Genomic DNA, 25,001 nt, shown 5'->3' with positions numbered 1-25,001 from the left:
GAGATCTAAGATTGGTCTGAACGTTCCCTCTTTTTTGGGAACTATGAACAGATTGGAGTAGAACCCCATCCCTTGTTCTCCTAATGGAACAGGCTGAATCACTCCCATTCTTAGCAGGTCTTCTACCCAATGTAAGAATGCCTGTCTTCTTATGTGGTCTGAAGACAACTGAGACCTGTGGAACCTCCCCCTTGGAGGAAGCCCCTTGAACTCCAGAGAATAACCTTGGGAGACTATTTCTAGCGCCCAAGGGTCCAGAACATCTCTTGCCCCAGCCTGAGCGAAGAGAGAGAGTCTGCCCCCCACCAGATCCGGTCCCGGATCGGGGGCCCGCATTTCATGCTGTCTTGGTAGCAGTGGCAGGTTTCCTGGCCTGCTTTCCTTTGTTCCAGCCTTGCATAGGTCTCCAGGCTGGATTGGCTTGAGAAGTATTACCTTCCTGCTTAGAGGACGTAGCCCTTGGGGCTGATCCGTTTCTGCGAAAGGGACGAAACTTAGGTTTATTTTTGGTCTTGAAAAGACCTATCCTGAGGAAGGGCGTGGCCCTTGCCCCCAGTGATATCAGAGATAATCTCTTTCAAGTCAGGGCCAAAGAGTGTTTTCCCCTTGAAAGGAATGTCAAGCAATTTGTTCTTGGAAGACGCATCTGCTGCCCAAGATTTTAACCAAAGCGCTCTGCGCCACAATAGCAAACCCAGAATTTTTTCGCCGCTAACCTAGCCAATTGCAAGGTGGCGTCTAGGGTGAAAGAATTAGCCAATTTAAGAGCACGAATTCTGTCCATAATCTCCTCATAAGAAGAAGAATTACTAATAATCGCCTTTCCTAGCTCAAACTAGAAACACGTGGCTGCAGTGACAGGGACAATGCATGCAATTGGTTGTAGAAGGGAACCTTGCTGAACAAACATCTTTAGCAGACCTTCTAATTTTTTATCCATAGGATCTTGGAAAGCACAACTATCTTCTATGGGTATAGTGGCGCGCTTGTGTAGAGTAGAAACCGCCCCCTCGACCTTGGGGACTGTCTGCCATCAGTCCTTTCTGGTGTCGACTATAGGAAAACAATTTTATAAATATGGGGGGAGGTACTAAAGGTATACCGGGCCTGTCCCATTCTGTACTAACAATGTACGCCACCCGCTTGGATATAGGAAAAGCTTCGGGGGGCCCCGGGGCCTCTAAGAACTTTTCCATTTTACATAGTGGTTCTGGAATGACCAGATAATCACAATCATCCAAATTGGATAACACCTCCTTAAGCAGAGCGCGGAGATGTTCCAACTTAAATTTAAAAGTAATCACATCAGGTTCAGCTTGTTGAGAAATGTTTCCTGAATCTGAAATTTCTCCCTCAGACAAAACCTCCCTGGCCCCCTCAGACTGGTGTAGGGGCCCTTCAGAAACCATATCATCAGCGTTCTCATGCTCTACAGAATTTTCTAAAACAGAGCAGTCGCGCTTTCACTGATAAGTGGGCATATTGGCTAAAATGCTTTTGATAGAATTATCCATTACAGCCGTTAAATGTTGCATAGTAAGGAGTATTGGCGCACTAGATGTACTAGGGGCCTCCTGTATGGGCAAGACTGGTGTAGACGAAGGAGGGGATGATGCAGTACCATGCTTACTCCCCTCACTTGAGGAATCATCTTGGGCATCATTTTTACTAAATTTTTTTTTTTTTTTTTTTTTTTTTTTTTTTTTTATGACATAAAATACATATAGTTAAATGAGAAGGAACCTTGGTTTCCCCACAGTCAGAACACAATCTATCTGGTAGTTCAGACATGTTAAACAGGCATAAACTTGATAACAAAGCACAAAAAACGTTTTAAAATAAAACCGTTACTGTCACTTTAAATTTTAAACTAAACACACTTTATTACTGCAATTGCGAAAAAGTATGAAGGAATTGTTCAAAATTCACCAAAATTTCACCACAGTGTCTTAAAGCCTTAAAAATATTGCACACCAAATTTGGAAGCTTTAACCCTTAAAATAACGGAACCGGAGCCGTTTTTATATTTAACCCCTTTACAGTCCCTGGAATCTGCTTTGCTGAGACCCAACCAAGCCCAAAGGGGAATACGATACCAAATGATGCCTTCAGAAAGACCTTTCTATGTATCAGAGCTCCACACACATGCAGCTGCATGCCATGCTGTCCTCAAAAACAAGTGCGCCATACCGGCGCGAAAATGAGACTCTGCCTATGCTTTGGGAAAGCCCCTAAAGAATAAGGTGTCTAAAACAGTGCCTGCCGATATTATTATATCAAAATACCCAGATAAAATGATTCCTCACGGCTAAATATGTGTTAATAATCAATCGATTTAGCCCAGAAAAAGTCTACAGTTTAAATAAGCCCTTGTGAAGCCCTTATTTACAATCGTAATAAACATGGCTTACCGGATCCCATAGGGAAAATGACAGCTTCCAGCATTACATCGTCTTGTTAGAATGTGTCATACCTCAAGCAGCAAGGGACTGCAAACTGTTCCCCCAACTGAAGTTAATTGCTCTCAACAGTCCTGTGTGGAACAGCCATGGATTTTAGTTACGGTTGCTAAAATCATTTTCCTCATACAAACAGAATTCTTCATCTCTTTTCTGTTTCTGAGTAAATAGTACGTACCAGCACTATTTGAAAATAACAAACTCTTGATTGAATAATGAAAAACTACAGTTAAACACTAAAAAACTCTAAGCCATCTCCGTGGAGATGTTGCCTGTACAACGGCAAAGAGAATGACTAGGGTAGGCGGAGCCTAGGAGGGATCATGTGACCAGCTTTGCTGGGCTCTTTGCCATTTCCTGTTGGGGAAGAGAATATCCCACAAGTAAGGATGACGCCGTGGACCGGACACACCTATGTTGGAGAAATATACGTATATGCATTTGTGATTGGCTGATGGTTGTCACATGATACAGGAGTGGAAATAGACAATTGAAATTTGTCAGAAAAAATAAATCTAATACTCACTTTAAGTTCCGTCTACATGCTATTGCATTGTCTTTTTTTATCATGCATTTGTTGATTATGCAAGTCTACTGTTTTTACTGGTCCTTTAAGTTCAATAAATGCAAATTAAAAATACCCTTTAAAAAGGTACAGTAGAGACCCTGAGATTTTTATATTAAACGTGTACTGAAAAAACTTTAAACTATAATATTTATTTTTGTTTTCTTTTCATGTTCCTCATCTCTGAAAATTTGTTGGTACTTTGTATACAAGAGTATTAAAATGATATAAAAATTACCTTTAGGTTGCATACATAAGCTGTATTATGGCGAGTAGATATTGCCTAAATGACATAACGTTGTTTACACTTGGTCCCATACGCTCTGCAAACTGTCCCATCTTAGAGATGCAAATATACATCTATTCTGAAAATCAAACCCTTTTTGGTCCAGACAGCTTGGATAGTGTTTTGTACCTGTACTAAAATTTGCAGCAAAAAAAGAAAAAGCAAAAAGTGGCTGATTGCTATTTTTACCTTGTTTGTTGTCTCCAGATGCTACCTCAGAAAGGTACCGGTAATAATCACCTTTCATTTTCAGATAAAAAACCTTGCTTTCTGGTGGTGTGGCATGTGCAATCAGAAACTTGTCCAGAAGGTCCTATTTATTTAAAAAAAAAAAAAAAAAAAAAAAAGGAATGGTAAGTCTCAGATCATGAACATATGATTAAAACCTTTTACTATTACGGAGTTAAACCAACTTAGATCAGCACGCCCACTCACAAAAACTTGACCTAAATAGATATTGAATAGCATCCCAGAGGCAGAACATGCTGTGATCTGAGAGGTCATCACAGAAAATATGGGACACATACAGCAGGTACTATTAGCACTTTCACTTTGCAGCACTGCTTCACATTGTGGTGTTCTCTTTAAACAGTGCTTTGCTCAGGTTGCAGTCAAATATGGGGCAGCACTGCAAAGCAAAAGTACTTTGATTGATGACTGTCTCAGGTATTTATTTTTTTCCCGCCCCACTCCCGAGCCTTTTCCAGTCTGCAAAGCTGTGACACAAGACATTTTCTGAACAATGGATCTTTTGATTGCATTTGCCTTATAATTATATGATGTTAGACCAAGAGCATAGGAAATAAATTTGAGACATTTTAAAAACTAATCATTTCTTTTTTTCTCTGCAGCTAATCTGCAATACAATTTTCAACTGCTGCAATATATTGAAAAAGAACCAGATTTAAAACAAATGTAAAGGTTATACTGTTTAAAACCAGTGCTTGACAAATATGTTCAAAATTTAAGAGCCAGCTGAAAAAGAAAATTTATGCTTACCTGATAAATGTATTTCTTTTTTGACACGATGAGTCCACGGATCATCTTAATTACTAATGGACATTCAGCTCCTGGTCAGCAGGAGGAGGCAAAGAGCACCACAGCAGAGCTGTTAAATAGCTCCTCCCTTCCCTCCCACTCCAGTCATTCGACCAAAGTTAGGAAGAGAAAGGAAAAGCCAAGGTGCAGAGGTGTCTGAAGTTTACAATAACCCACAACCTATCAAAAAGAACAGGGCGTGCCGTGGACTCGTGTCAAAAAAGAAATAAATCAGGTAAGCATAAATTTTCTTTTCTTTAAGACACTATGAGTCCACGGATCATCTTAATTACTAATGGGATTCAATACCCAAGCTAGAGTACACAGATGATATGGGAGGGACAAGACAGGTAACCTAAACGGAAGGCACCACTGTTTGAAGAACCTTTCTCCCAAAAGCGGCCTCAGCCGAAATAAAAGTATCAAATTTGAAGAACTTTAAAAAAGTGTGAAGAAAGGACCAAGTTGCAGCCTTGCAAATCTGTTCCACAGAAGCTTCATTCGTGAATGCCGTAACTCTCTCTGGAGGCTGCTGTCCAGTAGTCTCATATGCAAAACGTATGATACTCTTCAGTCAAAAAGTAAGAGAAGTAGCCGTAGCCTTCTGTCCCTTCCTGAGAAAACTTTAAAACACTGACCACGTCGTTCTTCCTTTGAAGATGGATTAGGACCCAAGCAGGAACAACAATCTCCTGATTAATGTTCCGATCAGAAACAACCTTAGGAAGAAATCCTAATTCAGTACGTAAAACTACCTTATCTGAATTGAAAAACAAGATTTATGCTTACCTGATAAATTTCTCTTGTGGTGTATCCAGTCCACGGGTTTATCCATTACTTGTGGGATATTCTCCTTCCCAACAGGAAGTTGCAAGAGGACACCCACAGCAGAGCTGTCTATATAGCTCCTCCCCTAACCCCCAACTCCAGTTATTCGACCGAAGACCAGTAAGAAAAAGGAGAAACTATAGGGTGCAGTGGTGACTGTAGTTTTAAAAATAAAAACACCTGACTTAAAGTGACAGGGCGGGCCGTGGACTGGATACACCACAAGAGAAAGAAATTTATCAGGTAAGCATAAATTGTTTTCTCTTGTAAGGTGTATCCAGTCCACGGGTTCATCCATTACTTGTGGGATACCAATACCAAAGCTTTAGGACACGGATGAAGGGAGGGACAAGGCAGGCACTTAAACGGAAGGCACCACTGCCTGTAAGACCTTTCTCCCAAAAATAGCCTCAGAGGAAGCAAAAGTATCAAATTTGTAGAATTTAGAAAAAGTATGAAGCGAAGACCAAGTCACCGCCTTACAAATCTGTTCAGAGGCCTCACGTTTAAAAGCCCATGTGGAAGCTACCGCTCTAGTAGAATGAGCTGTAATTCTTTCAGGAGGCTGCTGGCCAGCAGTCTCATAAGCTAAACTGATTATGCTTCTCAGCCAAAAAGAAAGAGAAGTTGCCGAAGCATTTTGGCCTCTCCTCTTTCCAGAATAGACAACAAACAATGCAGATGTTTGACGAAAATCCTTAGTAGCTTGCAAATAAAACTTTAAAGCACGAACCACGTCAAGATTGTGTAACAGACGTTCCTTCTTTGAGGAAGGATTAGGACACAGTGATGGAACAACAACTTCCTGATTGATATTCTTATTAGATACTACCTTAGGAAGAAACCCAGGTTTGGTACGCAAAACTACCTTATCTGCATGGAAGATCAGATAAGGGGAATCACACTGTAAGGCAGATAACTCTGAAACTCTTTGAGCCGAAGAGATAGCTACTAGGAACAGAACTTTCCAAGATAAAAGCTTGATATCTATGGAATGCAAAGGTTCAAGAGGAACCCCTTGAAGAACTTTAAGAACTAAATTTAAACTCCATGGCGGAGCAACAGGTTTAAACACAGACATGATTCTAACCAAAGCCTGACAAAACGCCTGAACGTCTGGAACATCAGCCAGACGCTTGTGCAAAAGAATAGACAGAGCAGAAATCTGTCCCTTTAAGAAACTAGCCGATAATCCCCTTTCCAATTCTTCTTGGAGAAAAGATAATATCCTAGGGATCCTGACCTTACTCCACGAGTAACCCTTGGATTCACACCAATGAAGATATTTACGCCATATCTTATAATAGATTTTCCTGGTGACAGGCTTTCGAGCCTGAATCAAGGTATCAATGACCGACTCGGAGAAACCACGTTTTGATAAAATCAAGCGTTCAATCTCCAAGCAGTCAGACGCAGAGAAATTAGATTTGGATGTTTGAATGGACTTTGGAGTAGAAGGTCCTGCCTCAGCGGCAGAGTACATGGTGGAAAGGATGACATGTCCAACAGATCTGCATACCAAGTCCTGCGTGGCCTCACAGGTGCTATCAAAATCACTGAAGCTCTCTCCTGCTTGATCTTGGCAATCAGACGAGGGAGGAGAGGAAATGGTGGAAACACATAAGCCAGGCTGAAGGACCAGGGCACTGCTAGAGCATCTATCAGCGTTGCCTGGGGATCCCTTGACCTGGACCCGTAACGAGGAAGCTAAGCGTTCTGACGAGACGCCATCAGATCCAGTTCTGGTTTGCCCCATAGTTGAATCAGCTGGGCAAATACCTCCGGATGGAGCTCCCACTCCCCCGGATGAAAAGTCTGCCGAATTAGAAAGTCCGCCTCCCAGTTCTCTACTCCTGGGATGTGGATAGCTGAGAGATGGCAAGAGTGAACCTCTGCCCAAAGAATTATCTTGAAAACCTCCATCATTGCCAGGGGACTCCTTGTTCCCCCCTGATGGTTGATATAGGCTACAGTCGTGATATTGTACGACTGAAATCGGATGAATCTGACCGCAGCAAGTTAAGGCCAAGCCTGAAGAGCATTGAATATCGCTCTTAGCTCCAGAATGTTTATCGGAAGGCGGGCCTCCTCCTGAGTCCACGAACCCTGAGCCTTCAGGAAATTCCAGACTGCGCCAAGCCTGGTTAGGTCTCTAGACTGGTTTGGACTGGGCGAAATTTCCCTCTTGTTTTGCATTAGAGGAAGCTGAAGCTGCGCCACTCTTGAAGTTTCGAAAGGAACGAAAATTATTCTGTTTGGTCCTTAACTTATTGGACCTATCCTGAGGAAGGGCGTGACCTTTTCCTACAGTAATATCAGAAATGATCTCCTTCAGACCAGGCCCGAATAGGGTCTGTCCCTTGAAGGGGATGTTAAGAAGCTTAGACTTTGAAGTAACGTCTGCTGACCAGGGCTTAAGCCATAGCGCCCTACGCGCCAGAATGGCAAAACCTGAATTCTTAGCCGTTAGCTTGGTTAAATGAAAAACGGCATCAAAGATAAAGGAATTAGCTAACTTAAGAGCTTTAATCCTGTCTAAAATATCATCTAACGGGGTCTCCACCTGTAGAGCCTCCTCAAGAGACTCGAACCAGAAAGCCGCTGCAGCAGTAACTGGGGCAATGCATGCAAGAGGCTGGAGAATAAAACCTTGATGTATAAAAATTTTCATAAGGAGACCCTCCAATTTTTTATCCATAGGATCTAGGAAAGCACAACTGTCCTCGACGGGGATAGTTGTACGCTTAGCTAAGGTAGAGACTGCTCCCTCCACCTTAGGGACCGTCTGCCACGAGTCCCTTATGGCGGCATCTATGGGAAACATCTTTTTAAAAGCAGGAGGGGGAGAGAACGGCACACCTGGTCTATCCCATTCCTTAGAAATAAATTTCCGAAAACCTCTTAGGGACTGGAAAAACATCAGTGTAAACAGGCACTGCAAAGTATTTGTCCATCTTACACAATTTCTCTGGAACTACAATGGGGTCACAGTCATCCAGAGTCGCTAAAACCTCCCTAAGCAATAAGCGGAGGTGTTCAAGCTTAAATTTAAATGCTGTCATTTCAGCATCAGACTGAAGTAACGCCTTCCCTGAATCTGAAATGTCACCCACAGATAGAAGCTCTCCTGCATCGGCTTCTGAGTATTGTGAGGGAATATCGGACACAGGTATTAAAGCGTCAGAAAGCTCTGTATTTGTTCTAGCCCCAGAGCTGTCTCGCTTTCCTTGTAACCCTGGCAGTTTGGACAATACCTCTGAGAGGGTAGCATTCATAACTGCCGCCATGTCCTGTAAGGTAAAAGAATTAGACGCGCTAGATGTACTTGGCGTCACTTGAGCGGGAGTTATAGGTTCTGACACATGGGGAGAGCTAGATGGCATAATCTCCCTTTTTTCAGTCAGAGAAACCTCTGGAGGTAAATCTTTAAGCGCCATAATATGGTCTTTATAGTTTATAGAAATTTCAGTACATTTGGTACACATTCTAAGAGGGGGTTCCACAATGGCTTCCAAACATCTTGAACAAGGAGTTTCCTCTATGTCGGACATGTTTATTAGACTAGTAATGAGACAAGCAAGCTCGGAAAACACTTTAATAAATGTGAAACAGCAATTAAACAAAAATGTTACTGTGCCTTTAAGAGAAAAAAACTAGCACTTAAACTGCATAACAGTGTAAAAATACAGTAAAGTCTTCGAAATTTTTACAGTGTGTGTAAGGGACTAAAGCAACATTGCACCCACTTGCAAATGGATGATTAACCCCTTAGTCCCCAAACCGTATTTAAAAATGTCAACCACCGGTAAGAGTCAGTTAAGCACCTTGCCACAGCTCTGCTGAGGCTCCTACCTGCCCTCAAATACGATTTAGGGAAGAAATAAACCCTCTATAATGGTCCTCAGATGCCAGAGGACTCCTCTAGGGAAGCTGGATGTCTCAGTCTGAAGGAAACTGCGCATCTAGAGCGCGAAAATAGGCCCCTCCCACCATGTACTAGATGTCAGAGGGGCATTAAGAAAATACTCCTAGGAGTATCTAACTATCCATGTGGAAAACTAGGCCCCAAGAAAAGATTTCTCCCTCAGAGAAAAAACGTCCTATTTGTGAAACATGAAAACGTTTTGTCACCAAGTAATATGAGTATTAACATGAGTATTACCCTGTTTTGTAAGCATGGTCCCAGTCGCTGTTAAATCACTGCATCTAGCTTACCTCAAATACACAAGGCTCTGTCAGCATTTTGTAGAACTTTTATTCATCTCTCTAGAAAGAAAAATACTTAACATACCTCAAAGCAGGTAATCTGCAGACCGTTCCCCCAACTGAAGTTTTCCCATACTTTTCAGTTATGTGTGAGAACAGCAATGGACCTTAGTTACAAATCGCTAAGATCATCAACCTCCAGGCAGATTCTTCTTCTAATTTCTGCCTGAGAGTAAAACAGTACAACGCCGGTACCGTTTCAAAATAAACTCTTGATTGAAGGCAAAACTACACTAAGTCACCACATATCTCTTGATACTTCCTATCTTGTTGAGAGTTGTAAGAGAATGACTGGAGGTGGGGGTTAGGGGAGGAGCTATATAGACAGCTCTGCTGTGGGTGTCCTCTTGCAACTTCCTGTTGGGAAGGAGAATATCCCACAAGTAATGGATGAACCCGTGGACTGTATACACCTTACAAGAGAAATAGCAACAAGAAAGAAAACTTTCCAAGATAACAACTTAATATCTAAGGAATGCATAGGCTCAAACGGATCTCCTAGAAGAACTTTGAGAACTAAATTCAGACTCCATGGAGGAGTAACTGGTTTGAACACAGGCCTGATCCTGACCAAGGCCTGACAAAATGATTGTACATCTGGAACATAAGCCTTTCACCAAACCTTCTTGGAGAAAAGACAAAATTCTAGGAATCCTAACTCTACTCCATGAGTAGCGCTTGGATTCACACCAATAGAGATATTTATGCCATATCTTATGGTAAATCTTCCTAGTTACAGGCTTACGAGCCTTAATCATAGTCTATGCCCGAGTCAGAAAAACCTCACTTGGATAGAAGCATTCATCTCCAAGCAGTCAGCTTTCTAAGAAATTAGATTTGGGTGAAGGAAGGACCCTTGAATTAGAAGGTCCTTCCTCATCGGAAGTATCCAAGGTGGCAGAGATGACAAGTACACCAGATCTGCATACCAAATCCTGCAAGAATCAGGCTGGAGAAAACTTCCGGAAGAAAAGACTGCCTGCTCAGGAAGTCCGCCTCCCAGTTGTCCACCCCTGGAATGTGGATCGCTGACAGGCAACAAGAATCGGCCCCCGCCCACTGAATTATCTTGGTTACCTCTGTCCTCGCTAAGGAACTCCTCGTTCCTCCATGACGATTGATGTCAGCCACTGAAGTTATGTTGTCCGACTGGAACCTGATAAACTGGGCCAAGACTGAGGCCAGGCCAGAAGAGCATGGAAGATCGCTCTCTGCTCCAAGATGTTTATAGGAAGAACAGATTCTGACTGAGTCCACACACCCTGAGCCTTTAGGGAACCCCAGAATGCTCCCCACCCTAGAAGGCTGGTGTCTGTTGACACAATCACCCCAGATGGTCTGCGAAAGCAGGTTCCCTGGGAAAGATGATCCAGAGACAACCACCATTGAAAAGAATCCCTTGTCTCCTGTTCCAGTAGTATTTGAGGAGTCAAATCCGCATAATCTCCATTCCATTTGCCTGAGCATGCTTAACTGCAGAGATCTGAGGCGGAACCGAGCAAACGGGAAGATGTCCATTGCCGCCACCATCAGCCCGATTACCTCCATGCACTGAGCCACTGATGGCCGAGGAGTGGACTGAAGGAATAGACAAGTATCGATAAACTTTGATTTCCTGACTTCCGTCAGAAAAATCTACATTGATAGGGAATCTATTATAGTTCCCAAGAAAGTTAACCTTGTATTTGGGACAAAGGAACTCTCTTCCAAAATATACCTTCCACCTGTGAGATCGAAGGAAGGATAACACCAAGTCCATGTGGAATCTTGTTTGTTCTAATGATGGCGTCTGGACTAGGATGTCGTCCAGATAGGGTGCCACTGCAATGTCCCTTAACCGAAACACTGCCAACAGTGATCCCAGAACCTTTGTGTCTTTTAAAAAAAATTCTAGGAGCTTTGGCAAGACCGAAGAGAAGAGCCACGAACTGGTAATGTTTATCCAGAAAAGAAAAACCTTAGAAACTCGTGATGATTCTTTGGTGACGTGCAGGTACGCGTCCTTTAAATCCACTGTTGTCATAAATTGACCCTCTTGGATCAGAGGAAGAATGGAACGAATAATTTCCATCTTGAAGGACGGTACTCTAAAAAAAATTGTTTAGACTCTTGAGATCTAAAATTGGTCTGAAGGTTCCCTCTTCTTTGGGAACCACAAACAGATTGGAGTAAAAACCCCAACCCTGTTCCTGAATTGAAACTGGAAAAATCACTCCCAGGTTGGGAAGGTCTCTTATGCAGCGTAAGAACGCCTCTCTTTTTGTCTGATCTGCAGATAATCTTGAAAGTAGAAACCTGCCTCTGGGAGGAAAACTATTGAACTCTAAATTGTATCCCTGGGACACTATTTCTATTGCCCAGGGATCCTGAACATCTCTAACCCAAGCCTGAGCGAAGAAGGAAGTCTGCCCCCTACAACATCCGGTCACGGATCGGGGGCATGCCCTTCATGCTGTCTTTGATTCGACAGCAGACTTTTTGATTGTTTTCCTTTTATTCCAAGATTGTTTGGGTCTCCATGCAGGTGAAGTCTGTTCCTGATTGGAGGCAGCAGAGGAAGAATTTCCCTTGAAATTTCAAAAGGAACGAAGATTGCTCTGTTGTCCTTATATGTTTGTTTCTCTTATCTTGAATGAGAAGATGACCCTTACCGTGATATCAGAGATAATCTCCGACAGGCCAGGTCCAAACAAGGTCTTCCCCTTGTAAGGAATCGTCAAAAGAGTATACTAAGATAAGGCATCCGCAGACCAAGACCTTTCCGTAACGCTCTGCGGCCATATGGCAAAGCCTGAAATCTCAGCTCCCAGCCTAAAAACCTGAAGGGGAGATTTGAAATAAAGTAGTTGGTTAGCCGAATCACCTTTATTCTATCCTGGAATTCCTCGAGAGGAGTGTCTGTCCGAATATGATCAGACAACGCATCAACCAGTACGCCGCCACACTGGTAAGAGAGCAATACAAACCATATGTAATTTTAACCCCTGACGGACACATACTTTGATAGGATCTGCACTATTTGGAGAAAAGGGAGAACCCCACTATCCAATCATTGTAGCCGTATTTGGTACAAACAATGCTTCTACCATGAAGGGCACGTCAAATTGTTTATATAGCTTACTGGACTTAATAGGATTGACCAACGTCCAGGGTAGCATCCTTAAGTAGCAAACGGAGTTGTACAAGCTTAGTTTAAGCTTGTACAACCTCAGTACTAAACAAAGGAATTACCCAGACAGAGTGAAATTTCCCCCTTATATACTACCGAAGTATCTTCCTCTACAGGCCTCATGGAAGAAAATTCAGAATAGCTACTACAGTATCAGCAAAATTAACTGATTAAATACATTTCCTCAATTGTTTTCCCTAGCATGAGAAAAACAAATAATGCAACAGATATCGTTTGATGAGGAAGCACAGGGCACTGCATGTGTGGGCTATCAAAAATTGTTTTGTTTTTTTATATCCCTATAGAAAAATCTCTCACAACATAAAGAATAGAGAAAGGGACTGGTGGTACCACATTTGTTTTCAAATAATAAGGAGACACTTTGTAGGGTCTCTGGGACCAATCTGACTCACATATAGGTGATTATCAAATAAAAAACTGACAGAAAAAACGTTACTGTCTCTAATTTTTAAAGTAACTTTTTTATGCACTTTACTGTGTCTAGCTTTTCAAAGTGTAACCCTCATTATTTATCACTGCAAGGTACTTGGGCTCTTGAGTAAACATGTCTGATTCAGTACACGATATTGCAACCCCTTCTACACCTCAGCAAACCTAGCTGAGGTGCCTGCCAACCCTTCTGCTCCACAAAAATTCCGGACTCATTGCTATAGTACTGTCCGGTACTAAGAACAAACACCTAGATTTCTCCACTGTTGCTTCCGATAATGGAAGTTTTAGCAAAGTGGTGCGCAACAACATTGGCGCCACACGAAAACTCTGCCGTGGGCGTTACCAAAAACTAGGGATGCACGAAATGAAAATTCTGGACTGAAAGCGATACCGAAAATTCAGGATGCCCCTGGCCAAAAACCGAAACGAAACCGAAATAGTTTTTTTTTTTTTTTTTTTTTAACTACAGTGTGAGTATGTAGCTGAGAGAGCTTGTAGGCGGGAAAGCTACAACAAATGGACGTGGTCACTTGTACCGTAGGGCGTGATCTGCAGTCAAACTGGAGCTCTATAAGGGAGAGTGTGGTTATAGCCAGACAACAATACGAAGTGGACATGTGTTTTGTTTTTGGGTGTTATCCGTGCGATGGGCGTGGCTGCACCTGATCGTTTCTCATCATATCTCCGCCTAGTTGCTGGATCGGGTCTCACACTGACCCATCAAATTATATGTCCGGAGCCCCAAATGGAGTCTGCCTGTCACCTATCACCAGGACCACCGGACTTAGCAACAACCTTACGTGCAAGGTGGTTATAGAAAGTTACTGTGCTTTTTTTTTATACACTGTCTGGTGGGTGCTAATTTGTACCAACTGGGTGCGAGATTGGGGCTTATGCATATATAATATAATGTGCATGCATATTTGCCTCAGGCGAATAGAATGTCTATGCACAAGAGGCTGATGTATGAGCATGGTATATAAGGCTTATAGATATTCACGGTGTGCTTAGGGCTGTGTCTGATAATATCAAGTGTTTATAAACATGTTACTTATCCTCCTTTGAATACTGTAGTCACTATTCAGAACTTTAGTTTCCTTCTTAAAAAAAAAAAAAAAAAAAAAAAAAAAAAAAAAAGGGCTCTGCTGGTTTCAAATATCATCATGTCATGGTACTTGTGTGTGCTCTGTGTACCATGCCAGTGCTGTGCTGCTCACCTTATGCTAAGGATAGACTTGTAACTCAATAGAACAGGGGAGGGCTGTATATTTTTTGTCATTTTGGTCCTCTTTGGCCCGAAATTGGAATTGCACATTTTCTGCGGCCCAAATTTTGGTGCATCGCTAGTATTATTATTTATTTAGTTCTGTGTAACAGAATCAGATTTAACCGTTTTTGTTTTGTTACCAATTATCAAAATAAAGTATAGTCCTAGAAAACTATTATTATGATGTGCAAAACAATAAGTCAAGTAATTAACTCAAACAGCAGCTCTAGGCTGGCATCAAATTTGAAATATGCTACACAATAATTTTACTGAAAATAAAAGGCAAAAAAAAAAAAACGAAACAAAAAAATGCAATTTTCGGCCGAAACTTTCTGCGGCCGAAATTTCGGTGCATCCCTGCCAAAAACCATCTCCCGGTCACCAATAATATTTTACAAATAAAAGCGCCAGGAGACCAACAGACCGCTCCAGCCTCAAACCGTGTGGCTGTCAGTCCTAGACACACAGTCCAAACGTGGAACCACCTCACATTGAGCCCGCAACACTAGCCTGTATCAACATGCAATGTACTGGGCAGCTGCCAGTCCCAGACATACAGCATAAACGTGGAACCCCCTCACATTGAGCTTGCAGTATTAGCTCACAACACGCAATGTACTGGGTAGCTGTCAGTCCCAGACACACAGTGCAAACGTGGAAACACCCCACATTGAGCCTGCAGCACTAGTCAACATCAACATTCAATGTATTGGGTAGCTGTTAGTCCTAGATTCTCGCATTGAGCCCACCATTGAGCTTGCAGTAATAGCTTATTTCAATATGCAATGTCCCGGTCGGCCATTAATAAACTGCCGAGAGGAGAGCTAATGTATCACATACAGCCCCAGTGCCTGCGTCCAACTGTCCAAGGTGTCCCCTAAAAACGTCTAGGAGAATTAACGCCCAAATTTAATGAGGAATAAATAAAAAATAAAGTGTCTAACCTTTTTCTGAGTTTACTTCCACTTCCCAGAAAGAAAGTCAGCACTTACCTCATTTTCAGCCTGACAGCAAGGCAGTTCCAGGTTTTAGAGGTCCTCTCCCTCCCATGGACCTGTAATATAACGAAAGTCTTGAGTAAATATCCCTCAGGTTTTCTTGGTAAGGGCAGCATTCAATATATGGGAGGCGCAGTAAGAATTATGTCCCATAAGTTCCCATTGCTCTAAAGCCACCAAAGCTCTACTGAAGAGTCTGATATGGACTATGGCTACACCCTAGAACAAAGAAGCACAATCTTGCAGTACTTTAAAAATAATAAACTCTTGATTGAAGAATCTAATCTAACACCTCACTTTGCCACTTCCTATCACTAACGTAGGCAAAGAGAATGACTGGGGTGGGAGGGAAGGGAGGAGCTATTAACAGCTCTGCTGTGGTGCTCTTTGCCTCCTCCTGCTGACCAGGAGGTGAATATCTCATTAGTAATTAAGATGATCCGTGGACTCATCGTGTCTTAAAAAAGAAAATCTAGGAAAGCCAAGTATTTTATGCACACATACATTATACATAAATATATTATCGTAAGATAAAAAAAGTTTAAATGAAGACCACTAATAGTGCGCTTTTTTTTAATGCATATTTTCTTTAGAACAACTGACATAGGGAAGCATATTTATTATTTCTAACAGCCAAAGCAGGGACATCTGCTTTTAGTGTATCCTCTGTTCTCATATCTTTTTCAATTCCTCTTAAAAAGTATTGTTTTACCCCTATTCCTTTTACATTTTTACTCAGCTCCTGTAAAAGCTTGTTGTGATTTTCTCATTCTACTGTTGCCCATTATATGCCTATATTTACTATATATGTATATTTCGAATCTTCCTCTGCCTCTCTTCTTTCCATGTGCCCACTTCTACTCTGGGCACCACTCTTTTACCCTGTCCACACACTTTTCTCACTAAGTGTGTCATTTTAATTCCAATGTTTAACCTTGTGGAATCTGCATCCCCATATAGCCCCCCTTGATTTGACATACATACATAGTGCATTCAGCAGTTTTGTTCATTGCCGAATGCGGAAGTGCTTTCAGTTCTCAGCTCTTTATGGAGGCGGATATATACTCTTGTGCAAGTGAAACACACTAAGATCTGGATTTGCACCGATATTACGGTGTTTCACTTGCAAAAGAGGATCTTCGGCCCTGAAAAGCACTGAATACCGATAGCAGCCTCCGACCTCCGCATTTGGCAGTGAACTAAACTGTCAAATGTACCTCTTTAATAAAAAGACACACAAATATATGCATACACATGTCCACATACATACAAATACATGAACTCATATATAAGCACAAGGAAATAATCTTTACATTTACTGCATGTTCTGTTTTCTCTTAGCCCCGTGCACAGTATGTAACCTGATCTAAGAGGGCAGCTTAGTCACGAGGGAAAGAGGTTGTCTCTGTTCTAAGAAAAAAGCAACCCAGCTAAAAAGTTTTAGGTTAATTTAACTAGGGGCTAAATTAGTGAAAAGAAGCACAGAAGGAATTCTTATGTGGAAGCAGTTGGGAGTCAGTACCTATCCTGCACATGCTGCAGTTAAACTTCTACCTCTCACCTACTGCACTGCAGATTAACACAACACCGCACGGGTAACTCTGAAGGAAGTATGGAGGGGCTGAGTGCCAAGGTGACACTCTGCAAAAAACGAACAACAAATTCCCCATTTTAGGTTTGGGAGAGGAGGCTGGAGCATTTTGTTCCATATACCCACCAGCCCCTTCTCAGTAGTCCTGCACCTGTGCAGCCAGCTATACTACTATTGAAAAGTTTTATAAGCGTGGTCCTGAGCCTCTAGTCACTTCCAAGATGCGCAGCTAGGTGGAATATTGCATGTGTGCTGCAGGAATCATTGGTGGGATTATGAGCTCTGTATGCATCCTACAGTGTGCTATATATTGCATGTGTGCAGATCACGTTTTTTTACCTGGTTGTATATATATGAGCTGCTCCCACAAATTAGGCGTTCTATAGCCGTGGGGCAGGGGAACTTGAAGTACCAGCATGCAGCACGGCCATAGGCTTGGACTCCTACATCACGGGAGTGGCCTAAAACAACAACAACAAAAAAAAAGGAACCGCACCTAGGTAAATTTTAGGTGCAGCTAAAAGCAGCAGATAGTGGGGTTTAGTAGAGAGTAGCTATGGGTGCCTTGGGGGTACCAAAGGACTAATCTTTAGGCGCCAGCGGTGCCCTAGTTTCTTGAGACCCGTTTTTTTTTTTTTAAATATAAGACCTGTTTTGTTTTTTACATACATACATACATACATACATACATACACACACACACACACACACACACACACTAGGGCTGTGCGATATGGTGGGGAAAAAAATGAAAATTGCAATTTTGGACCTTTACAAAAAAAAAAAAAAAATTGTGATCACAAATAAAAATAAAAACTGTTAAACATACATTTCTCACTAAAGAATGCATTAAACTGTACAGAATCTTAAAGTACATATTTCTCATTGACCAATACAGGCTGAGAGCATTAAAATACACACAACAAAACTAGTTTAAATAAGTGCAAACAGATTTTGCGGGTTTTAGTGCAGATCAGTGATCTCCACAAAGATATGACTGTCTTTAAAATTGCTCCTTCCTTTCTGCCTCAGCTCATATTAATCTATAGCAACTATTTTAAACTTGAACAATAAGAAAGTACACTGCCATATAATTATCGTGCATTTACCCAAAACAATCTGCTCAACTAAAATCATTATTTCTTCACACTAAATACCACACTTGGGGTTTAAATCATTGAAAACCAACTTTTATTAGACAACTTCTATCCCCACTCATTCAACCAATAAATTATCTCAAATAGCGGAGAACAGGGTAACACTTCTGAACTTCACATATTAACATATTAACAAAAAAACTGTATCTAAGAGATATGTGCTGTTCAGCATTGACACGGCCTGTTGGGTAACTATGGGAGCAGAAAGAGGTCACAAACTGGGGGCACAATAGGATGTGAAGCAGCTGCAGTCTGTCAGATCTCACCTTTCTTAGGGACAGCTCTCCCTCTGAACGGAACTGGCTGATTCACGGAAGTGAGTTATTTACACTGAGCTGGCAATAGCGCGCACTGCGTTGTGTCTGGGAGAAATAGTTTCCATTATGTTGTCACTCGCACTTCGTTCACACTACCTACATAGGGATTGCGCATCCCTGAGTGACGTCATAGTGGGCTGGGTTATAAATTGCATACCCTTGCGGTTTTTAAATTTGCGGTTTAAAAATTGCATATGAGATTCATCGTGCAGATATAGATAGATTATATATATATATATATATATATATATATATATATATATATATATATATATATATATATATATATATATATATATATATATATATATATATATATTGGGGAGATGCCATTATAGTGAAAAAATGACATGCTCTAGTTTATTGCATAAAAATTCTGCTCCAAGCGGTACTTTACACAGTCGCTAATGTGATACGACATGTAATTTATTTAATATGTATTCATTTTAAGGGTCATTAAAGAGTAGAAATTTAAAATAAATTTATCAAATGAACTTAAAAGGGACATGAAACCCAAATTTTTTCTTTCATGATTAATAAAGAGCATGCAATTTTAAACAACTTTCTAATTTACTTCTATTATCTATTTTTCTTCATTCTCTTGAAAACCTTTACTGAAAAGCATATCTAGATAGGCTCAGTAGCTGCGGATTGGTGGCTGCACATAGATGCCTCATGTATTGGCTCACTCATGTGCATTGCTATTTCTTCCGCAAAGGAGATCTAAAGAAAGAAGCAAATTTGACAAAAGAAGTAAATTGGAATGTTGTTTAATATTTTGGGTTTAGTGTCCCTTTAAACTCACAGTAAACTTACAAATATTGTTAATTAGTCACTGCCCTAATCCTACATGAGGAATCAAACATGTATTCCATTTTCATTGAAATGCACCTTTCCAGAAAAAACAAAATTTATGCTTACCCGATAAATTCCTTTCTCCTGTAGTGTGGTCAGTCCACGGGTCATCATTACTTCTGGGATATTAACTCCTCCCCAACAGGAAGTGCAAGAGGATTCACCCAGCAGAGCTGCTATATAGCTCCTCCCCTCTACGTCACCTCCAGTAATTCGACCAAGGACCAACGAGAAAGGAGAAGCCAAAGGGTGTAGTGGTGACTGGAGTATAATTCAAAAATTTTTACCTGCCATAAACAGGGCGGGCCGTGGACTGACCACACTATAGGAGAAAGGAATTTATCAGGTAAGCATAAATTTTGTTTTCTCCTGTTAAGTGTGGTCAGTCCACGGGTCATCATTACTTCTGGGATACCAATACCAAAGCTAAAGTACACGGATGACGGGAGGGACAGGCAGGCTCTTTATACGGAAGGAACCACTGCCTGAAGAACCTTTCTCCCAAAAACAGCCTCCGAAGAAGCAAAAGTGTCAAATTTGTAAAATTTGGAAAAAGTATGAAGAGAAGACCAAGTTGCAGCCTTGCAAATCTGTTCAACAGAAGCCTCATTCTTAAAGGCCCAAGTGGAAGCCACAGCTCTAGTAGAATGTGCTGTAATTCTTTCAGGAGGCTGCTGTCCAGCAGTCTCATAGGCTAACCGTATTATGCTACGAAGCCAAAAAGAGAGAGAGGTAGCCGAAGCTTTTTGACCTCTCCTCTGACCAGAATAAACGACAAACAGGGAAGACGTTTGTCGAAAATCCTTAGTTGCCTGTAGATAAAATTTCAGGGCACGGACTACATCTAGATTGTGTAGCAGACGTTCCTTCTTCGAAGAAGGATTAGGACACAAAGATGGAACCACAATCTCTTGATTGATATTCCTGTTAGTGACCACCTTAGGTAGGAACCCAGGTTTAGTACGCAGAACTACCTTGTCTGAATGAAAAATCAGATAAGGAGAATCACAGTGTAAGGCAGATAACTCAGAGACTCTTCGAGCCAAGGAAATTGCCATTAAAAACAGAACTTTCCAAGATAACAGCTTGATATCAATGGAATGAAGGGGTTCAAACGGAACACCCTGTAAAACATTAAGAACTAAGTTCAAACTCCATGGTGGAGCAACAGTTTTAAACACAGGCTTGATCCTAGCTAAAGCCTGACAAAAAGCTTGAACGTCCGGAACTTCTGACAGACGTTTGTGTAAAAGAATGGACAGAGCTGAGATCTGTCCCTTTAAGGAACTAGCGGATAAACCCTTTTCTAAACCTTCTTGTAGAAAAGACAATATCCTCGGAATCCTAACCTTACTCCATGAGTAACTCTTGGATTCGCACCAATATAAGTATTTGCGCCATATCTTATGGTAAATCTTTCTGGTAACAGGCTTCCTAGCCTGTATTAAGGTATCAATAACTGACTCAGAAAAACCACGTTTTGATAAAAATCAAGCATTCAATTTCCAAGCAGTCAGCTTCAGAGAAATTAGAATTTGATGTTTGAAGGGACCCTGGATCAGAAGGTCCTGTTTCAGAGGTAGGGACCAAGGTGGACAGGATGACATGTCCACTAGATCTGCATACCAAGTCCTGCGTGGCCATGCAGGCGCTATTAGAATCACTGATGCTCTCTCCTGTTTGATTCTGGCAATCAATCGAGGAAGCATCGGAAAGGGTGGAAACACATAAGCCATCCCGAAGGTCCAAGGTGCTGTCAAAGCATCTATCAGAACCGCTCCCGGATCCCTGGATCTGGACCCGTAACGAGGAAGCTTGGCGTTCTGTCGAGACGCCATGAGATCTATCTCTGGTTTGCCCCAACGTCGAAGTATTTGGGCAAAGACCTCCGGATGAAGTTCCCACTCCCCCGGATGAAAAGTCTGACGACTTAGGAAATCCGCCTCCCAGTTCTCCACTCCCGAGATGTGGATTGCTGACAGGTGGCAAGAGTGAGACTCTGCCCAGCGAATTATCTTTGATACTTCCATCATTGCTAGGGAGCTTCTTGTCCCTCCCTGATGGTTGATGTAAGCTACAGTCGTGATGTTGTCCGACTGAAACCTGATGAACCCCCGAGTTGTTAACTGGGGCCAAGCCAGAAGGGCATTGAGAACTGCTCTCAATTCCAGAATGTTTATTGGTAGGATACTCTCCTCCTGATTCCATTGTCCCTGAGCCTTCAGAGAATTCCAGACAGCGCCCCAACCTAGTAGGCTGGCGTCTGTTGTTACAATAGTCCAGTCCGGCCTGCTGAATGGCATCCCCCTGAACAGATGTGGCCGAGAAAGCCACCATAGAAGAGAATTTCTGGTCTCTTGATCCAGATTTAGAGTAGGGGACAAGTCTGAGTAATCCCCATTCCACTGACTTAGCATGCACAATTGCAGCGGTCTGAGATGTAGGCGTGCAAAGGGTACTATGTCCATTGCCGCTACCATTAAGCCGATCACCTCCATGCATTGAGCTACTGACGGGTGTTGAATGGAATGAAGGACACGGCATGCATTTTGAAGCTTTGTTAACCTGTCTTCTGTCAGGTAAATCTTCATTTCTACAGAATCTATAAGAGTCCCCAAGAAGGGAACTCTTGTGAGTGGAAAGAGAGAACTCTTCTTTTCGTTCACCTTCCATCCATGCGACCTTAGAAATGCCAGTACTAACTCTGTATGAGACTTGGCAGTTTGAAAGCTTGAAGCTTGTATCAGAACGTCGTCTAGGTATGGAGCTACCGAAATTCCTCGCGGTCTTAGTACCGCCAGAAGAGCACCCAGAACCTTTGTGAAGATTCTTGGAGCCGTAGCCAATCCGAATGGAAGAGCTACAAACTGGTAATGCCTGTCTAGAAAGGCAAACCTTAGATACCGGTAATGATCTTTGAGAATCGGTATGTGAAGGTAAGCATCCTTTAAATCCACTGTGGTCATGTACTGACCCTTTTGGATCATGGGTAAAATTGTCCGAATAGTTTCCATTTTGAACGATGGAACTCTTAGGAATTTGTTTAGGATCTTTAAATCCAAGATTGGCCTGAAAGTTCCCTCTTTTTTGGGAACCACAAACAGATTTGAGTAAAACCCTTGTCCTTGTTCCGACCGCGGAACCGGATGGATCACTCCCATTAATAAAAGATCTTGTACGCAGCGTAGAAACGCCTCTTTCTTTATTTGGTTTGTTGACAACCTTGACAGATGAAATCTCCCTCTTGGGGGAGAGGATTTGAAGTCCAGAAGGTATCCCTGAGATATGATCTCTAACGCCCAGGGATCCTGGACATCTCTTGCCCAAGCCTGGGCGAAGAGAGAAAGTCTGCCCCCCACTAGATCCGTTCCCGGATCGGGGGCCCTCAATTCATGCTGTCTTAGGGGCAGCAGCAGGTTTCCTGGCCTGCTTGCCCTTGTTCCAGGACTGGTTAGGTCTCCAGCCTTGTCTGTAGCGAGCAACAGTTCCTTCTAGAGCTGCAACAACTAATCGTCATAATCGATAATAATCGATTATGAAAATAGTTGTCAACGAATCTCATAATCGATTAATCGATTAGTTGGTTTGCAATTAGTTGGTCTGTGCACAACACCAGCTGCTTCACTCCAATGAACTCCTGCACATGGTATTGTGTTTTATGTCCTTAGCCTAAAGGACGTCTACAGACGTCTACTTTTCACTTTTTCAGGACAGTATACATTTACAACTACCCCTGGCTTATGTGCAACCCAGATATAATAGTCATCATTTGGATTGTTTATATTAAATCAGGTGATTTGGAACTGCTTTTCATGATATAGTGCCAAGCTTGTTGTTTACACCTTGCCCCTAGATTGATGGGAGTTATTTAAATTGATGTGCACTATTATCTGTTTGCACAATTATTAGCGTATTGCTTGCTATTGCCGATTATATGTACTGTATAAATAAATGTGTAAGGCTTTGTCCTGTTATTGATATACAGTCCTTAGCGCTTTTGATTTTGTTTTTTATTGTTTTTCTATATTTTTAATAAATTGTGATATGTACCAGATTCAACCTTTATAAGTATATATCCGTTATTTTTAGAGCGGACTAGATATTTCCCCTAACCTTATAGCTGGTTATTTACCATTGCATATAGATATTCAAGATATTTTTATGGTAGAGTGAAGTCAAGGGTTACTTTGAGAGGCCCTTGTCAAGGTAGAAAACCCTTAGCATTGGTGAAGAGCTAACAAAGATAAATATCCCACTTTGGTGAAATTAGCAAAACCCTACTTATACACCTCAACAGCCTTTTCTCTGCTGCAGGAAATATAGCTGCAAACAGAGAACCAGCCTTAGCCAGAAGCACGTGGACATGTTGAGATTTTTGCATTTCAATGCAAAGTTTCTGAAAGAGTGAATAACAGAATGTTATTAACAGTGATAGTCTAACTCTTTCTAGTTCTACCTCTTTTCAAACAGTTTGTGGTTTTGTTTTGTTTAATTATAAAACTGCGCTCTGCTGCTTAAAAATTGAAGAAACAGTTGTGTTAATGTAAAGTTTTAGTCTGAAGTTTATATTTGTAACACTCATTATGTGAATTTTATTTAAAACAGAAAACTATTATTGATTCTCTTTTTATCCGATTAGTTGATTAATCGAAAAAATAATCGGCCGATTAATCTATTATGAAAATAATCGTTAGTTGCAGCCCTAGTTCCTTCCTGTTTTGGTGCAGAGGAAGTTGATGCTGCTCCTGCTTTGAAATTACGAAAGGAACGAAAATTAGACTGTCTAGCCTTAGGTTTGGCTCTGTCTTGAGGCAGGGCATGGCCTTTACCTCCTGTAATGTCAGCGATAATTTCTTTCAACCCGGGCCCGAATAAGGTCTGCCCTTTGAAAGGTATATTAAGCAATTTAGATTTAGAAGTAACGTCAGCTGACCAGGATTTTAGCCACAGTGCTCTGCGCGCCTGAATGGCGAATCCGGAATTCTTAGCCGTAAGTTTAGTTAAATGTACTACGGCATCCGAAATAAATGAGTTAGCTAACTTAAGGGCTTTAAGCTTGTGTGTAATCTCATCTAATGGAGCTGATTCAAGTGTCTCTTCCAGAGACTCAAACCAAAATGCTGCTGCAGCCGTGACAGGCGCAATGCATGCAAGAGGTTGCAATATAAAACCTTGTTGAACAAACATTTTCTTAAGGTAACCCTCTAACTTTTTATCCATTGGATCTGAAAAGGCACAGCTATCCTCCACCGGGATAGTGGTACGCTTAGCTAAAGTAGAAACTGCTCCCTCCACCTTAGGGACCGTTTGCCATAAGTCCCGTGTGGTGGCGTCTATTGGAAACATCTTTCTAAATATCGGAGGGGGTGAGAACGGCACACCGGGTCTATCCCACTCCTTAGTAACAATTTCAGTAAATCTCTTAGGTATAGGAAAAACGTCAGTACTCGACGGTACCGCAAAATATGTATCCAACCTACACATTTTCTCTGGTATTGCAACTGTGTTACAATCATTCAGAGCCGCTAACACCTCCCCTAGTAATACACGGAGGTTTTCCAGCTTAAATTTAAAATTTGAAATGTCTGAATCCAGTTTGTTTGGATCAGAACCGTCACCCGCAGAATGAAGCTCTCCGTCCTCATGTTCTGCAAATTGTGACACAGTGTCTGACATGGCCCTAATATTATCAGCGCACTCTGTTCTCACCCCAGAGTGATCACGCTTACCTCTTAGTTCTGGTAATTTAGCC

At 41.7% G+C, this 25,001-nt stretch overlaps 1 protein-coding gene across 1 annotated transcript in view; it reads right to left on the bottom strand.

Moving 5' to 3' along the window:
• The window catches only part of YWHAB (tyrosine 3-monooxygenase/tryptophan 5-monooxygenase activation protein beta), a 201,650-nt gene that overhangs the window by 100,248 nt on the left and 76,401 nt on the right, over window positions 1-25,001 (bottom strand). Inside the window, exon 3 of the mRNA XM_053719975.1 lies at window positions 3,500-3,623. Coding sequence (XP_053575950.1) covers window positions 3,500-3,623 — 124 coding nt within the window. The remainder of the gene's footprint in view (window positions 1-3,499; window positions 3,624-25,001) is intronic.

The sequence above is a fragment of the Bombina bombina genome, chromosome 1, assembly GCF_027579735.1.
Source record: "Bombina bombina isolate aBomBom1 chromosome 1, aBomBom1.pri, whole genome shotgun sequence".
NCBI classification, from domain to species: domain Eukaryota; kingdom Metazoa; phylum Chordata; class Amphibia; order Anura; family Bombinatoridae; genus Bombina; species Bombina bombina.
The sequence above is the reverse complement of the archived record's forward strand: the minus strand, read 5'-3'. Positions and strand labels throughout refer to the sequence as shown.